Source organism: Taudactylus pleione, unplaced genomic scaffold (assembly GCF_031769625.1).
Source record: "Taudactylus pleione unplaced genomic scaffold, aTauple2 ptg000820l, whole genome shotgun sequence".
NCBI lineage: Eukaryota > Metazoa > Chordata > Amphibia > Anura > Myobatrachidae > Taudactylus > Taudactylus pleione.
Genome location: NW_028285222.1, coordinates 726,222 through 744,649, shown reverse-complemented (window position 1 = coordinate 744,649; position 18,428 = coordinate 726,222). Strand labels below are relative to the sequence as shown.

The window sequence follows — 18,428 nt, the reverse complement described above, 5'->3', positions numbered from 1 at the left end:
TTTTCAGACGTATTCATAACAATGACAAATGTGTTTTAGTCCCATCCCAGCCGATGTATTGGGGGTTTTTCCTGACTACATGTCCGTCGAGTGTCGCCGCATGCAAGACCGGTTCGACTCCTATTTCGTTTTCCAAGCCGCTGTTTAAAGGGCTGCACTATTGGTACCCCGATTGTTTTGAAAGTCCTGGGGAAGTATGGTGTAACAGGGGTGGAAAAGGTGTGTAAAAGGGGTCCACCTGCACCTCTCTTTACAGCTCTGAGTTGAATGTATCAGCGATGTCGGACGCGGTGGAGCGATCTTTGCGCATGTGTTCTGGTGGTGTTTGTACAGAGACGCAGTACAGATTTGGACTCTTGGTATCTGAGATGTATTGGGGGCTCCTGGTGAGAAATGGGAGGGAAGGAGCGATTTCCCGACGCCTGTCATTAGACTTACGCCGGGAGCCCAACGCCCGGCATATCGAACGGAGGTAAGCCAGGCGCCGGGCGTGGACAGCCGCGCGCGGGGGGGGGGGGTTAGGTTTTAGGGCTCCTGGGGGGACTTAGGGCCAGGCACCCCCCTCGGGAGGGTTAGACTAGGGGAAGGGGGGTTAGGGTTAGGCACCCCCGGGGGGAGTTTAGGGCTAAGCACCCCCCCGCGGGAGACTTAGGTTTAGGCTGCGGGGAAGGGAGGGTTAGGGTTAGGCACTTGAGGGGGAGGTTAGGGTTAGGCAACCCTAAGGGAGGGTTACTTATACTTACCCTGTTAGCGATCGAGATCTTCACCTCTGCCGGGCTTCCGCTGTCGGGATTTGAACTGCCGGCCATGCGGCGTTGCCTTATGGGAGTGTGTGTGTCGTGGGCATGTTGCTGAAAATGGCTGCAAACAAAGACTGGCAACCGCTCACATAGGAGGCCATACTTAGAAACTGCACCTACCATGGGGCCTGCGCAATATTTTAATGTTGTGTCTAAAGGTGCACAAAGTGGTATTTCAGTATCTGTGGGTGCTGACTGTAGGGGTTAAATTTACTAAGAATTGTGTCTGGTCCCAGATTGCCCGAGTATAAATACGTACATCATCGCAGGAACACGGGTGACTTTTGTCAGCTGAAACACAAAAAATTTACAAAGAATCGCGTTTTTGATGAATCGTGTTTTATAATGGTGTATGTGATCATGTGTTATCCCCGTGTTGCCTGTGTTTCCCGTAGCCAGACACTTCCGAACATGCAGCCTGCACATATCAGTGAGATACGTGCAGACTGCATGCGTGTATTTTGTGCTACAAAAATATTAAAATGAAAAAAAAAACACCCTGGGGTCTCCCTACCCCCTGAGCATAACCAACACCGGGGTCTTTGAGCTGGCACTGGTTCACAAAATACGGGGGACAAAAACCATAGGGGACCACGTATTTCATGGACCAGCACCAGGCTCTTGGCCTCGATTCTGGTAGTAAAAATATAAGGGAAAAATGTCATGAGGGTCCCCCATATTTTTACTACTAGCATCGGGCTCCACTAGCCAGGGTAAAATGCCACAGCCAGGAGACCCTGTCACTGGGTCCCCCGGCCAAAGCATTAACACTCCAAACTAGTCAGCCCAGGCTGGGGATCCCAGGGGAGGTGGGGACCTCCCAATAATGGGGTCCCTCCTCTTCTGCACACCCTAGGCCTGTGCTGAAGCATGTGCCTCTTCCCTGCACCTCTGGCTGGTGGGTGCAGGGGTAATAGTAATAGTATAATATTGGATCTTCTAGGCTTTCCTGTTCCCACAGGCCCTGAATTCTGGTTGATTAACCACTCTTCAATCCCAGTTCAGGAAATCCTTGCTTCGCCATCTTAGTAACGCAGCTCGTGCTGTGATATCTGTACTTTGGAGATCTTCTATTGCCCCTACACGTAAATATTTGTTTCATAGGCTTGACTATTTTATGTCAATGGAAGATATCTTATATTCCTCCTTGGATAAGTTCCCTGATTTTACCAGTACCTGGTTCCTTTGGCTGGAATATAAATCCTCAGATACATACAGGATTATATGTCTTCCACCTCGTCTATCACATAAATTATGATTTTCAGAACAAGAACTATTAGTCTTTCATATGCGATGGTCCCTTCTCTTCACCTCTCTTCTCTAATATCCTTACTGTTCTCTCTCTTGCTTCTTTTTGACTTTTTCTAGTGTTTTTTTCTATAGGTTTTCTATCTTTGTTTTTTTTTATTTTAATACATTCTATGGGGGTCATTCAGACCCACTCGCGATCGGCAGTACGCTCGCAAGTGGGTCGATGTTCCCCACTGCGCATGCGCACGACGGAGGGAGCTCCGTCGTGCGCATGCGCGAGACCCGACGAGCGAAGGACTTTCCTTCGCTCGGAGTGTCTCATCAAAGGGGGCGTGCTGTCGATGGTGACTGACAGCACGCCCCCTTTGGTGGGCGTGCCAGGGGCGTGCCTGCCAGACGGAGGCGTTCCCATGGGAACGCCTACCGTCTGAAGCCGGCCCCACTGACATCACTAGTGATGTCAGTGGGAGTGATTTTGGCTCTGATAGAGCCAAAATCACTCCGGGCCTTGCGGTTGAGAAACCCAACCGCAGGCTTTCACTCGCAGTTCCGATGGTCGCGATAGTCAAGACCATCGCGACCATCATTTTGCACGCTCGTATATGCTGTGGGTGGTGACCCACAGCTATACGAGCGTCCAGGAGGACGCTCCATATTAATGGAGGTGGGCCCTGATTCAGAGCGAGCGCTCTGGTCAGAGCGTCCGGCTCTGAATCAGGGCCTATATTTTATATACATTCAGGTGCATAAATATTGGGACATTGACAGAATTTTCAGATTTTGGCCTCTATTCACCACCACAACGGCTTTGAAATTAAACAAACAAGATGTGCTTTAACTGCAGACTTTCAGATTTAATTTGAGGGTAATTACATCCAAATCAGGTGAACGATGTAGGAATTACAACAGTTTCTATATGTGCCTCCCACTTTTTAAGGGGCCAAAAGTAATGGGACTATCAACTCAAAAGCTATTTCAGGGACAGGTAATTCCCTCGTTATTTCATTATCAATTAAGCAGGTAAAAGGTCTGGAGTTGATTCTAGGTGTGACATTTGCATTTGGAATCAGTTGCTGTCGATCCAATATTTATGCACCTGACTGTATAACACATTATTCGTGTAATTAAGCACCCCTTTTTTCTAAATATTCTAATAAAAACAGAATACATAAAAAAAAGTATTATTGGATCTTCTTGCTACCATCTCTGCGCCGGTGACCCCTCTCCCTGCCCTCATGCATGAGTTTAATAGGTTCAATGAGGTCAATAATTTTAAGATTAATTATTCCAAGTCTGTTGCCATGAATATATTGTCTTCTGACGGTATGGTGGCGGGTCTCAAAAGCTAATTTTCTTTTCTCTGGACCTCATCTCACCTCAAATATTTAAGTGTTCTTTTATCTCCCTCTAATAATAACTTGTTTCAACTCAATTTCCCTCCTCTTCTTAAAAAGTTTGATAGATTTTCAAAAACGGTCTCTATTGCAACTATCTTGGTTAGGTAGGATTAATATGGTTATGATGTCTGTCTTGCCTAAGGTCCCATACATGATGCAAGCTCTGCCCATTGTGATCCCAGTCTCCTTTTTCAAGGAATTACAAGGTCTAGTGGGGCATTTTGTTTTGGGGGTCAGGTCGACCCCAACTGTCGCAGGCTGTATTGACTCAAAGTCGCACAAAAGGTGGTCTTCAGCTTCTTCACTTTCTCTCTTATTATTACTTGGTCCACCATTGTCAAGTGTCCGTCTCTAACTCACCCGACCCTAGGACCTACACTTCGTTGTTGGAAAAAATTTAGGAACTCTCCTTTGTTTAGCCCAGGCGTTTCATTGCCTACTCATTTGTTGGGCAATCCTGATTTTCTGCCAAGTCTCTCGGCCTCTAGCCTATCTAGTTGATCCTGAGCGGGTGTCTCACTCTTATCTCATTTGGTTACAACTAGTGGTTTGCGGTCCTTTATGGATCTCAGCAACTTTACCATCTCCCACATAGTTCATTCTGGGTCTCTCTCCAGATTAGACACTACATTAACTCTCTTATTACTGGTAGCTCTTGATGGACCCCAACTAGGTTTGACAGAAATTCCGCTGAGACACCTTATTACTTTAATGTATCAGTTGGGCCTTGAGTGTTTCAATCCCTCTATGCCTTCCTATGTTTCCGCTTGGCATGGTGAATTGGAAAGGGAACTCACAGAGGAATAGTGGTCCCAAATATTCGGTTTCACTTTTGCTAGTTCCTCTTCACTCCAAGTTTTGGAGACTCAATACAAGATTTTAACTAGGTGGTATAGGTGCCCTGTACACATTCACTGGATGTTCCCAAATGTATCTGCCCTGAGCTGGCGTTGTGGTCAGGCGTTAGGTTCCCCTCTCTATATCTGGTGGCAATGCCCAGTACTAGCTGATTTCTGGGGGAATGTTCGACAGATAACTGAGTTGATCACTGGTCTTCCCTTGCCTAGTACGCCTGAGTTTTGGTTGCTCAATTTAACGGACTTATCTATCTCCATATACAAAAAGTCCTTGCTACATCATCTGGTGAATGCTGCGAGGGCTACCATACCGTGTTTTTGGAGATCTCCGACTTGTCCTCCTATCTCTCGGTGGTTCCAGAGGATAGACTATTATATTGTATGTCTATGGAAGATGTCTCCTCTTTAAAATCGTCTTCCTCTGACTTTACAGCAACTTGGTATGGTTGGTTGAATTTTAAAGAGACTTCTGAATATAGCTCACATATTACCTCTCCGCCCCCTGTGAGATAGTGACTGATATGGATGACTTTTTCTTTTTTTTTTCTTTTCCTACAGCTTTTCTTTCCCTACTCTTGTCTTTTCTTACCATATTTTTATCATTTATCTACTATATTTCTTTTATTTTTTATATATATATATTGTTCTATTAGTTATGTTTGTTTGTTTTTATTTCATTCAGCAATACTGTGAAGGTACGGCGAGAAATTTGTCTTTCTGGGACTCCTTTTTATGTTTTTATGTGAGCATGTTTACTCACTGACGTCTGTTGTTATCTATACTCATTTTGTGTCTATGTAGGCCGTTGTTGGCCGTATATGTGTTTATGCTGATTTTGCCTCAATAAAAACAGATTCTATATACAAAAAAAAAAGTGTAATATTGTTTTTACAGTGGGACTACAGGTTCCAGCGTGCCTGGCCTTTGGCACTTGTAGAACACAAGAGCCAGCAGGCGACTGGCACCGGTGCCCCCACTGTAAAAAAAAAAATATATATATTATTTATTACACATAAATTGTATACCAAATATTTTTTTAGTGTATAGTATGTGTTGTCCGACGTCGTTGCTGCAGTCGTATTAGATAGCCCTTCTAGTCGTGCCTAGTCCCAGGCGCGTTTACATATGCTGAACTTCTTTTCCTGCGTCTTTTTTGCCGCAAATGCGTCTTATGTGCGATGCGAATAAAATGCACAAGCTAATTATAATTATATGCGGCATGTGTATGTTCTGTGTGCAGCTGAATCTGTATACGCAATGCAACGTTACAGCGTCAGCGGCCGCTTTCCACACCGCGTTCCGTCGTGATGATTTTACAGACTTGGCGGCACACAGAATATACCCCGGCCGCATGTTGTTTTACTCAGCAAAGTCTGATTGTGCGTCTTATTCGCATCGCATGGCGAATAAGGCGGATATGCTGCAATAAAGACGCACGGATGCCGGTGGCTCTCACGCGCCTCTGTAACGTCACTCACATCGCAGGGAGGACAGACAAGGAAGGACATATCTGTGTGGGTGTGGTTCAATAGATCGACGCTAAAATGGTTGACCCCAAATGGTCAACAGTCAATAGGTCGACACACAAAATGTCGATGTGGATGTAGGTCAATCGGTACAAAAGGTCGACATGGGAATGGTTGACACACAAAGATATAGGTTTTTTTTTTTTTCTCACCCTAAGCTTCACCCTAAACCTAACACTCCTCTTGGTGCCTAAACCTCCGGTAAGTGCTTAATCCTTAACCTATAAAAAAAATAAAGAGAACCCATGTCAACCTTTTGTGTCGACCTTTGTACATGTTGAACTTGTGTCCCCGTCGACCTATTGACTGCCGACAATTTGGTGTCAACCTTTTTTAGTGTCGATCTTTTTAGTGTCGACCTTTCAACCGGAACCCCCTTGTTTGTAATATTATGTACTTAAATTGCAACATTAACCGCGGAATCTTACAGAATTGCAACCCTGGTAAGTTTAGGCCAAGCTAAGAATTGGAATGCACATTAGCTTATAGGGTAAAGTCAACACTCCGATGTCTCCAGTATAATGCAGGTCTTCTCTGGAATCGCGCTGTTCCCCATCCGCCCACCTAGACGTATATAACCTTTCTCTCAGCGGGATTTGTTACTACAAACAAAAACACCTCCGGATAACCTGGCGTCACTGGACTTCCGCTTTTGCCTAGAATTATTTTTACTGCATGATTCATCTACATTGGTTTGTGCCTGAAACAATGTGTTTAGATTGCTAGAACCAAAATTGCTAAGGTTTGTAAACAAATGCAAATAATAATGGGTCAATATGTCTGCAGAGAAATAACCACTTTACCGTTTTAGGGCTAGTACACGGGGCATTGAAAAACCGATGCTTGTTATAGTATGGACAAATCCAATGTACTTATTAACAAGTCTCAAAGGCCTATCGTGCATGTGCAGGCCCACTGGCTACATTACTGTGGACGAGGCAGAATATAAATCAGCACATAAATATAAATGTATTTCTGTGGTGGGGTACAAAATACCAATATTCAGAATGTCGATATGGACGGTAGGTCGACACGTCAAATGTCATGTCAAACATTGGTAATGTCGATGATCGGTGGCTTTGACAACCTGCTCCTTAGTTAATTTACCCCCCCTAGGGTCACTTTCTCCATACTCATTCTCCTGTGCTTCTCTGCTGGTTTTGACACCCCCGATCGCCTTCTTTTCTTGACACAGCATCCGATTCAGAGATGAACGCTGTTTTCGATGGTCACGCAGATTTCCAATCACTTTGATCTGCATACGTGCAGATCCGGTCCTGCGGCATCGGTTGCAGTGCCCCATAAGTTGGCGCTTAGGGTCGGCGGCGGGAAGCGTTCCAAGGGGGCGCGTCGTCCCTGTTTTCTGGGCCCCAGCGGGGTGGTTTTGCCGGACATCCTGAGTAACCTGAGGGTCACTCAGATGTCTGATGGCTGCTTGGCGTTCACGCAGTGAATCCGATGCTGCATCTTCGAACGCAACGAGGGGATCACAGAAGATGGCAGTGGGAGTCTTTTTTAGACGAGACGCCTCCTGTGGATTTTGCATGTTTTAGCCGCGATGTACAAAGACGATGCGGCAGTGCCATTTAGTGTCCAACATTGAATCCGACCGATAGTTCTTTCTTGGTTCACTTGATACCTGTCCAACTTGCTTCCTCACCATCTATCTCCGGCCGATCCTTCTCTCCACTTCTGTTATGTGATGGAACCCCACAAGAATCCATTTCCTGCCCCCTGCTTTTCTCACTGTACACATCTTCTCTTGGTGAATTCATTTGATCCTTTGGCTTCCACTAATACCACACAGTCAACACCCAAATCCACCTCTCCTCCCCTGACCTCTCCCCATCTCTGCCCAGCTGCCTCACTTCTCTCTTCACCCGGATGTTCCAATGGGGAAGCAGTTGGGAAGCCGACAGATGAAATCCTGACCGCCGGCTTCCCGACTGTCTAATCCCGGCAAGGTACTAATGACAGGCGTCGCCTGTCAACCTACGCTGGAAGCCCGACACCCGCTCATACCGATCAAAGGTAAGCCGGGTGCTGGGCGCGGACAGCCGTGGGGAGGAGGGTTAGGTTAGGGGCTCCCGAGGGGGGGACTTAGGGTTAGGCACCCCCCCAGGAGAGTTAGGGTTAGGCTGCGGGGAAGGGGGGGTTAGGTTTAGGCACGTAGAGGGGGGTTAGGTTTAGGCACTTGGAAGGGAGTGCCTAATTCCCCACCCTAACCCCTAAAGGAGGGTTAGGGTGGGGAATTAGGTTAGTGATACTTACCATAAAGAACGATTGGGATTTTTACCTCTGCCGGGCTGCCGCCATGGGGATTAGAACGGTAAATCATACTGATTCCGTTCCAGTGCTACCTAAACCTCAACATATTTCCCTCACTGTCAGTGAATCCACAATTTCCTCAGTCTCCCAAACCCGCGTCATCGGTGCCACCCTTTACCCCATTCTCTCCTTTACTCTCACATACAGGCTCTGGCGCAGTCTTCCATAATAAAATTGGGTGGGTGACCGGCCGTTAATGTTGCACAGTCGGATGTTGCTGGTGAAGATGTTAAGCAATATGGTCCAAATAAAACTATGAAAATGCCTCATGATGGCGTTGGTTTATCTGAGGGGGCCAAGGTGGAAAAGACAATATTTCCCATTAACAAAAATGGGGACTGCTGTATTTCTGACATCTCCTGTGTTCTGCTTTTGTAAAGAAATACAAATTGTTACTAATATTATGTGCAAACTTAGGGCCTGATTCAGAGGCGCTCGCTCTGAATCAGGGCGGGCGCAGGTTTTTTTTAGTTGCGGCCTCTTGGCCGCTCGCATAGCTGTGGGTTACCACCCACAGCTGTTGCGAGCGGCCAGGATGATGGTCGCGATAGTCAAGACCATCGCGACCATCGAGCTTGCGACGAGACCCTTGTGGTAGAGTCTCGTGGCCGCAAGCCCCAGAGAGCTTCTGGCTCAAACAGAGCCGGAAGCTCTCTCACTGACATCACTGGTGATGTCAGTGGGGCCGCCCACAAACGGCAGGCGTTCGCATGGGAACGCCTCCGTTTGTGAAGCCATCCCCCCTGCCACGCCTACAAACTGGGGCGAGCTGTCGATCAACATCGACAGCCGCCCTTTTGTAGTGAGTCCCGGAGCGAGCGTTTTTTGCGCTCGCTCCGGGGCTCGCGCACGCGCAGTGCACACACCACGCATGCTCACTGGGCCACCATTGACCCGCTTGCGAGCGCAATGCGCTTGCGAGCGGGTCTGAATCAGGCCCTTAATCCATAGGCTCCTTAAGCACTACAGAGGGACATTTTTTATGTCCTTGAAAGTGGCTGTAATGTACGTGTACGATTGTCACACAGTACCTGATTACAGCTGCCCACTGTTACCAACATGTGCACTCACCTTCTAGATTTACACTATATTGTTCCTGTTATTTTATCCTTCATCCTGACCTAGTTTTCATTTGCATGTCAGCCTCCGGGTGATACACACATATTGGTGTATGATTGCTGGGCAGAGCCACTAGCATACTCTTGCATTCATGTTTTATTCTGGAGACTGCTTCGGAGAATGTGCCTCCTACGTACATCTGTGATCCCGTTAAGCGCCAATCATTAAATGTGTACATCCAGAATTATGGCATATATGTAAATGAGCCCGTTACCTGCTGTCTTTCTGTTGGAAATATGAGGAAATTGACTTTTCATACTGAGCTTTTTTTTTTTCTTTATCTAGATACATTTACAATCCAAAAACCTTTATCATTTTACATTATTTGATGGGTCACTTTAAGAGCTATAATAGCTGCAACATTTACTCCACGTATAGTATCGCAAAAAAACAGAGCACTGTACAGAAGTTGGGGCAGACCCTTTATAATTGGTGGACGGCTAATAAGTGTGTATGCAAATTTATACGAGTAAGACCTTTTTTGCTTTTATTTTTTATTTGCGCAGATTTTAGATACATTTTTTTACGTTTTTTTGTTTGCTGCCTGGTTGGTGAGCGCAGTAGGAGCATATTATTTGTGCACTTGTAGTGGATTGCTTACGACCATTTGCTGGTAATAAATTATTGAGCCATTTGACTATTTTGCAAAATGTAATTTATTTTAATAGTTTTTTATCCTTTGCTTATATAGCACTGAGCCTGTATAGTAGTCGTAACGTGCAGCTAGTGATCGGACATCTCCCTATTTACCATTCCTTGCAGGATGTGATTATCATCATACAGCCTCACAGCACGTTAAACAGCCCTTCTTCCGCGCCATGCCGTCACGTGACTGGGTAGCAATGAGCATCTTTTTTGTGCTACTTTTTCCCTTCGGTGTGCGACTGCGGGTGCATCTGCATGCCAAATGCTACGTTAGTGTCACAGCCGCTGACACTGTATAACGTAGCATTTCGCCTTGAGATACAACCGCAGCCACACACAGGACCTCATTCAGAGTCGGTGGCAAGCGCCGATGCGCTCGTAACCGACTCGATGGTTAGTCCTGCGCACGCGCAGCGGCCGCACTGCGCGTGCGCAAGCCCCGGAGCGAAAGAGAAACTCTCTCGCTCCAGAGCTCGTTACCAAAGGGGCGGCTGTCGAGGTTGATCGACAGCTCGCCCCGTTTGGTAGGCGGGCCGGGGGGTGGTTTTCAAAATGGAGGTGTTCCTTAACAAACGCCTACCGTTTTGTGGGCGGCCGCACTGACATCATCAGTGATATCAGTGGGGAGTTTCCTGCTCAAACAGAGCAGGAAGCTCCCTGGGGCTTACGAGTGCCGAGACCCAACCTTAGGGTCTCGTCATAAGCCCCGATGGTCGCGATGGTGATCACCATCGCGACCATCAACCTGGTCGGTCGTTAAGCTGTGGGTGTTAACCCACAGCTTAGTGATCGACAAGGAGGTGGTCGTTCAGGATGCAAGCGGCCGCCCTGATTTAGTGCGACCGCTTGCATCCAACGACCGCCTCTGAATGAGGTCCACAGACTATAGGCATGCCGCATATCATTTTATCAGCAGAAGCTGCGGGTGTGTGCTATTCTCATCGCTGTGCGAATAAGATGCATTTGAAGGGAAAAAGTTGCACGAAAAGACACTCGGCGCTACCGAGTTGCACGGCGCTCGTGTGTTATATGTAACGTGACTTGTAGCGCATGAGGATAGAAGTATGTGGACACATCTGTACCTGTACCTTCAGTTTTCCTGATGTACTACCACCATCCAAGGATGGCGATAGCAGATATAGTAAAAAGAAAATAAAAATGCTTGTTATTGCAATAAAGCATTTGTTCTTATAAATGTATTAAAATATATATTTTGCTATTGTCTGCCAATTTTTCTTTTTTTAATTACATTTTTTTTGTTTTTTTGATGAATCTGCATGTGGAAGCCTGAAACTAGGCTTCCCAGGCGCATTGCTCCTGTGTTACCCACCATTGCCATAGTGCCGTAGTAACCCACGCTGACTGGAGATGTGGTAAGTCTATGGTTACTGCTGTCGGCCGGTATAGCCGGGGAGCTGAGTGTTGTTTTGCTGTCCCAGTGATTGATAAATAGCTCCCAAAAATATTATTTATAGCCGCAATGGACACTGATAGATAATAGGACCTTACAGGGCTATCCCATAAATAGATCTCAAACTGAGAATAGGTTGGTGATAAGTTAGATATAAGAGAGAGATAAATGTTAATATGCAAAAACTCACGTACTTTATTATAACTGAAGTTATTTTACACCTGGCGGATATGTCAGGAATCTTCATTGATTCATTTGAACACTTTACTTCAGTGTAAAGATGATTTTGATTACATTTGTGCACCCCCCATATTATAGCAGTCAACACTCCCTGACAGCCTATTGCTTGTTTTTTTTATAAATAATTTCCTGTTTCCCACCTTATTACATTCTGTCGTAATTACTGTGGGGGAGATAATTGTCGCCTGATCCTTTTTATGGTAAATGTAGGTCACGGTACATTTGTTGCAGTTAATTGTACTTGCACAGACTATGTTTAGTACAGCCATTTGGCTTTGAGCGACTTCAGAGAGACGGTCAGCGCTCGGAGACCATAATCTCAGGACTGTGTGGTAGAGAGAGGCTGGCTGGCACTTGTCTGTAAGGAGATATATAGAGGCATTTAGTGGGTAGATGTCCGATTCTCCTCAGGAATAGTCTTAATGATGTTAGATATAAATTGCCATTTAGTGATGACACACCTTTCTCACAGTATAAATGTAATGCTTAGCTTTTTACGTAAAAAGCACTTAAATATCTTTAGGTTTGACAGCTGTATAGCAGTCAGACAGGACTAGGTGACACAGGTCAGCTCTGGCTAAGGTACAGCAGACAGAAAGGACTAGGTAACACAGGTCAGCTCTGGCTAAGATACAGCAGACAAAGGACTGGGTGACACAGGTCAGCTCTGGCTAGGGTACAGCAGACAGAAAGGACTAGGTGACACAAGTCAGCTCTGGCTAAGGGACAGCAGAAAGGACTAGGTGACACAGGTCAGCTCTGGCTAAGGGACAGCAGAAAGGACTATGTGACACAGGTCAGCTCTGGCTTAGGTACAGCAGAAAGGACTAGGTGACACAGGTCAGCACTGGCTAAGATACAGCAGACAGAAAGGACTATGTGACACAGGTCAGCACTGGCTAAGATACAGCAGACAAAGGACTGGGTGACACAGGTCAGCTCTGGCTAAGGTACAGCAGACAGAAAGGACTAGGTGACACAGGTCAGCTCTGGCTAGGGTACAGCAGTCAGAAAGGACTAGGTGACACAGGTCAGCTCTGGCTAAGGTACAGCAGTCAGACAGGACTAGGTGACACAGGTAAGCTCTGGCTTAGTTACAGCAGAAAGGACTAGGTGACATAGGTTAGCTCTCGCTTAGTTACAGCAGTCAGACAGGACTAGGTGACACAGGTCAGCTCTGGCTAAGGTACAGCAGACAGAGAGGACTATGTGACACAGGTCTGCTCTGGCTAGGGTACAGCAGTAAGAAAGGAAAATGTGACACAGGTCAGCTCTGGCTAAGGTACAGCATTCAGAAAGGACTAGGTGACACAGGTCAGCTCTGGCTAAGGTACAGCAGTCAGAAAGGACTAGGTGACACAAGTTAGCTCTGGCTAGGGTACAGCAGTCAGAAAGGACTAGGTGACACAGGTCAGCTCTGGCTAAGGGACAGCAGAAAGGACTAGGTGACACAGGTCAGCTCTGGCTTAGTTACAGCAATCAGAAAGGACTATGTGACACAGGTCAGCTCTGGCTTAGTTACAGCAGACAGAAAGGACTAGGTGACACAGGTCAGCTCTGGCTAAGGTACAGCAGAAAGGACTAGGTGACACAGGTCAGCTCTGGCTAGGGTATAGCAGTCAGAAAGAACAAGGTGACAGGTCAGCTCTGGCTAAGGTACAGCAGAAAGGACTAGGTGACACAGGTCAGCTCTGGCTAGGGTACAGCAGTCAGAAAGGACTAGGTGACACAGGTCAGCTCTGGCTAAGGTACAGCAGAAAGGACTAGGTGACACAGGTCAGCTCTGGCTAAGGGACAGCAGTCAGAAAGGACTATGTGACACAGGTCAGCTCTGGCTAAGGTACAGCAGAAAGGACTATGTGACACAGGTCAGCTCTGGCTTAGTTACAGCAATCAGAAAGGACTATGTGACACATGTCAGCTCTGGCTAAGGGACAGCAGTCAGAAAGGACTAGGTGACACAGGTCAGCTCTGGCTAAGGGACAGCAGAAAGGACTAGGCGACACAGGTCAGCTCTGGCTTAGTTACAGCAATCAGAAAGGACAGGTCAGCTCTGGCTTAGTTACAGCAGACAGAAAGGACTAGGTGACACAGGTCAGCTCTGGCTAAGGTACAGCAGAAAGGACTAGGTGACACAGGTCAGCTCTGGCTAGGGTACAGCAGTCAGAAAGGACAAGGTGACACAGGTCAGCTCTGGCTAAGGTACAGCAGAAAGAACTAGGTGACACAGGTCAGCTCTGGCTAGGGTACAGCAGTCAGAAAGGACTAGGTGACACAGGTCAGCTCTGGCTAAAGTACAGCAGAAAGGACTAGGTGACACAGGTCAGCTCTGGCTAGGGTACAGCAGTCAGAAAGGACTAGGTGACACAGGTCAGCTCTGGCTAAGGGACAGCAGAAAGGACTAGGTGACACAGGTTAGCTCTGGTTAAGGTACAGCAGAAAGGACTAGGTGACACAGGTCAGCTCTGGCTAAGGGACAGCAGTCAGAAAGGACTAGGTGAAACAGGTCAGCTCTGGCTAAGGTACAGCAGAAAGGACTAGGTGACACAGGTCAGCTCTGGCTAGGGTACAGCAGTCAGAAAGGACTAGGTGACACAGGTCAGCTCTGGCTAAGGTACAGCAGAAAGGACTAGGTGACACATGTCAGCTCTGGCTTAGTTACAGCAATCAGAAAGGACTATGTGACACAGGTCAGCTCTGGCTAAGGGACAGCAGTCAGAAAGGACTAGGTGACACAGGTCAGCTCTGGCTAGGGTACAGCAGTCAGAAAGGACTAGGTGACACAGGTCAGCTCTGGCTAAGGGACAGCAGAAAGGACTATGTGACACAGGTCAGCTCTGGCTTAGTTACAGCAGGCAGAAAGGACTAGGTGACACAGGTCAGCTCTGGCTAAGGTACAGCAGAAAGGACTAGGTGACACAGGTCAGCTCTGGCTAGGGTACAGCAGTCAGAAAGGACAAGGTGACACAGGTCAGCTCTGGCTAGGGTACAGCAGTCAGAAAGGAATAGGTGACACAGGTCAGCTCTGGCTAAAGTACAGCAGAAAGGACTAGGTGACACAGGTCAGCTCTGGCTAAGGTGCAGCAGTCAGAAAGGACTAAGTGACACAGGTCAGCTCTGGCTAAGGTACAGCAGAAAGGACTAGGTGACACAGGTCAGCTCTGGCTTAGTTACAGCAATCAGAAAGGACTATGTGACACAGGTCAGCTCTGGCTAAGAGACAGCAGTCAGAAAGGACTAGGTGACACAGGTCAGCTCTGGCTAAGGTACAGCAGAAAGGACTATGTGACACAGGTCAGCACTGGCTAGGGTACAGCAGTCAGAAAGGACTAGGTGACACAGGTCAGCTCTGGCTAAGGGACAGCAGAAAGGACTAGGTGACACAGGTTAGCTCTGGCTAAGGTACAGCAAAAAGGACTAGGTGACACAGGTCAGCTCTGGCTAAGGCACAGCAGTCAGAAAGGACTAGGTGACACAGGTCAGCTCTGGCTAAGGTACAGCAGAAAGGACTAGGTGACACAGGTCAGCTCTGGCTACAGTACAGCAGTCAAAGGACTATGTGACACAGGTCAGCTCTGGCTAAGGGACAGCAGAAAGGACTAGGTGACACAGGTCAGCTCTGGCTAGGGTACAGCAGAAAGGACTAGGTGACACAGGTCAGCTCTGGCTAAGGGACAGCAGAAAGGACTAGGTGACACAGGTCAGCTCTGGCTTAGTTACAGCAATCAGAAAGGACTATGACACAGGTCAGCTCTGGCTTAGTTACAGCAGTCAGAAAGGACTAGGTGACACAGGTCAGCTCTGGCTAAGGGACAGCAGAAAGGACTAGGTGACACAGGTCAGCTCTGGCTTAGTTACAGCAGTCAGATAGGACTAGGTGACACAGGTCAGCTCTGGCTTAGTTACAGCAATCAGAAAGGACTATGACACAGGTCAGCTCTGGCTTAGTTACAGCAGTCAGAAAGGACTAGGTGACACAGGTCAGCTCTGGCTTAGTTACAGCAATCAGAAAGGACTATGACACAGGTCAGCTCTGGCTTAGTTACAGCAGTCAGAAAGGACTAGGTGACACAGGTCAGCTCTGGCTAAGGGACAGCAGAAAGGACTAGGTGACACAGGTCAGCTCTGGCTTAGTTACAGCAGTCAGATAGGACTACTTGACACAGGTCAGCTCAGGCTCAGTTGCAGCATTAAGAGGGGACTGTATTGGATGGATGCCCCCCCGCCCCCCACTCCAACCTGTGCGACCCCCTGCAGCTCCCCCTCGCCCCTCGGTACAGCGCAGCACATACAGTACAGCAGCAGCGAGCCGCTCACATGACTCACACGGTGTAAGATCGCTGGATGATGTCTCAGCTGCTCCGCTCCCAGCTGACAGGCAGGGTATGGGGTGGGCTCCTCAGCAGAGTGTTGGGTGCTACATGCCCAGCGATGCACGGCGCTCTGCCACACTTCCCGGGAACTTGCTCCTCCGTGCAGGCTGCGGGCAGCTGAGGACTGGCGGGGACGGGGCAAGGGCATCACATTACCAGGAGGATGAAGTCTTTGTTCAGTGCATTCACAAAGAAGGAAGGTAAGCCGTGCATGCCCCAGGGGGGTCGTCTTGCTGGACCAAATGTATCATATTAAACTTTAAATGGTCCCTGGGCCCTTCTACTTTGTGTAGTTGGTGGATCATTAATAATGTATCTCCGTGTTGTGGATGTAACTGAGGAAGTGCCAGGAAATCAGTGCACGGCTGTGTGTGCGCTTTGTGAATGGGAAACAGATCCATGTGTGATTGGGGAGGGGGTCAGCATCCCAGTATGATGGTGTAATGCAGGCTGGGACATCTTGTCACTGTCCAGCTGCTTTAGAACTACAAGGTCCAGCATGCCCAGGTAAGCCAGGCAGCAGGTCATGCTGGGACCAGTAGTTCCACTGCAGCTGGAGAGCCAAAGATTGCCAAACTGCTTTGCCATTCTTAAATCTGATGATTTGTTAATGCCTTATGCTATGCACAATAAATCATGAAAGGGGAGTGGGGTTCTTGTACAATGGAGTTGCAGACCTATCCCCAGTATGCGAAGAGGGAGATAGATGAGAGATGTCCCTCCTGAGAGGCTCTGAGTGACACTTGGCGATTGATTCTCATGTCTTCGGCTGCTCCCAGCAGGAATTAAAGCATTGAAATTACATTGGAACATAATTTGTCTCATTTGGTTTGGAGTTTTTCTGGGCATGACTGTGGTAGAGCAAATCTCAAATTAAACACTTAAGAGGCGAAGTGGCCTTGATTAATTATTAGTCATCAATCTCCCGGGGTTTCTAATTATTACACATATCACATACCATCTTTTGCATTCCTGCGCCTGCCTGCCATGACAAGTGCCACTTGACAATGATGTGTTCCCTTCCAGTATGCCACTATTCCTGTGTCCTGGCTCTCTGTACCCACCACTCCTTCAGGGGTGAATTCGCTGCCTTGTGCTAGAAGTGCCACCCTTGTTTCCTCATTGATTCTGGCTGACATCAATGGCAGCATTCAAGGTCAATACTTTATGAATGTGTCAAGGTGATGGTAGGGCCAGTGATTCCTTTGTCCTATTTTATAACTTATAATAAATGTAATCATTTGTATGTTGTGATATTGCTTAGAAAAGTGCAGTGTCAGTGTAGCAGGTACTTATTGCAGGAATCCCTGCACTTTTCTATACATTAAACATGCATAATGTACCATTTCCAGACAGGTTCAGGGCAGAGCAAGGAAGACAGTTACCCTGGGGCCCCCAACTGTTATAAGATCCCAAACCATGATATATGCCTGACACCAATATTAATGCAGAACTGAGTTTCATAATTTTGGTGATGAAACATATTTTTTTAACTGGCGTCATTATTAGGACCTGTTCACAGGAATATATTTAGAAGAGTGAACTGTACAAACATGTATACCCTGGCATACAGTTCTGTGTACATAGAATACCATTCAGAAGTTGCTTGGTACATCTTGGCTTTTTTTATGCGAAAATCTGGCACGCATCGTTAGTCATTGACTTGGATCAACATACTTTCCTGCTGAGCAGCAATGTGTTTAGCAAAGCAGTTTTTGCCACCTTTTATCCATTTACTTCTTGCACTTAAAAATAAGATAAAAATAAGAAAGCAAAGCATCTCCGTTACCATAGAATCTTATCATACATCTTACTAAACGCTGAAATGGGATCATCAGCAAGTAACACATAGAGAATGTAGACTGACGTATATTTTATATAGTACCCTTTTCATAACCTGACATATGGTTTTATGGGGTCTATTTACTAAGCAGTGTTAGGAGACAGAGTGAAAAGTGATAAGAAAGTGATAAGGTGCCAGCCAATCAGCTCCCAACTGTCATCTCACAGGCTGTGTTTGAAAATGACAGTTGGGAGCTGATTGGCTGGCACCTTATCACTTTCTTATCACTTTTCACTCTGTCTCCTAACACTGCTTAGTAATTAGACCCCTATATTTCTTACAGTTTATTGATTATGCAGCTTTGCACTGTATGACATGGAATCAATTGTACAAATATACTGTTGGTATCAATTGGTAAATGTGCAGTTTATATGATTATTAGGTAGTGCACATTTCTGGCTATGTCGGTATGAATGGGAAATCCTCTGATATGGAATGAATGGGAAATCCTCTGATATGGTATGAATGGGAAATCCTCTGATATGGTATGAATGGGAAATCCTCTGATATGGGAAATCCTCTGATATGGTATGAATGGGAAATCCTCTGATATGGTATGAATGGGAAATCCTCTGATATGGTATGAATGGGAAATCCTCTGATATAGTGCCATGTCTTTTTGGCTACTGTTTGGATGA

At 46.8% G+C, this 18,428-nt stretch overlaps 1 protein-coding gene across 3 annotated transcripts in view; it reads left to right on the top strand.

The window, feature by feature from the left end:
• Positions 1 to 18,428, top strand: part of SHANK2 (SH3 and multiple ankyrin repeat domains 2) — a 607,737-nt gene that overhangs the window by 155,990 nt on the left and 433,319 nt on the right. The window contains exon 1 of one of the 3 annotated variants that reach the window (XM_088458265.1): positions 16,063 to 16,147. The exons of the other annotated variants lie outside the window; for them this stretch is intronic. Within the exon in view, the coding sequence (XP_088314391.1) occupies positions 16,111 to 16,147 (37 nt within the window). The 5' untranslated portion in view covers positions 16,063 to 16,110. Of the gene's footprint in view, positions 1 to 16,062; positions 16,148 to 18,428 lie in introns of those variants that run through there. 3 annotated transcript variants of the gene reach the window in all.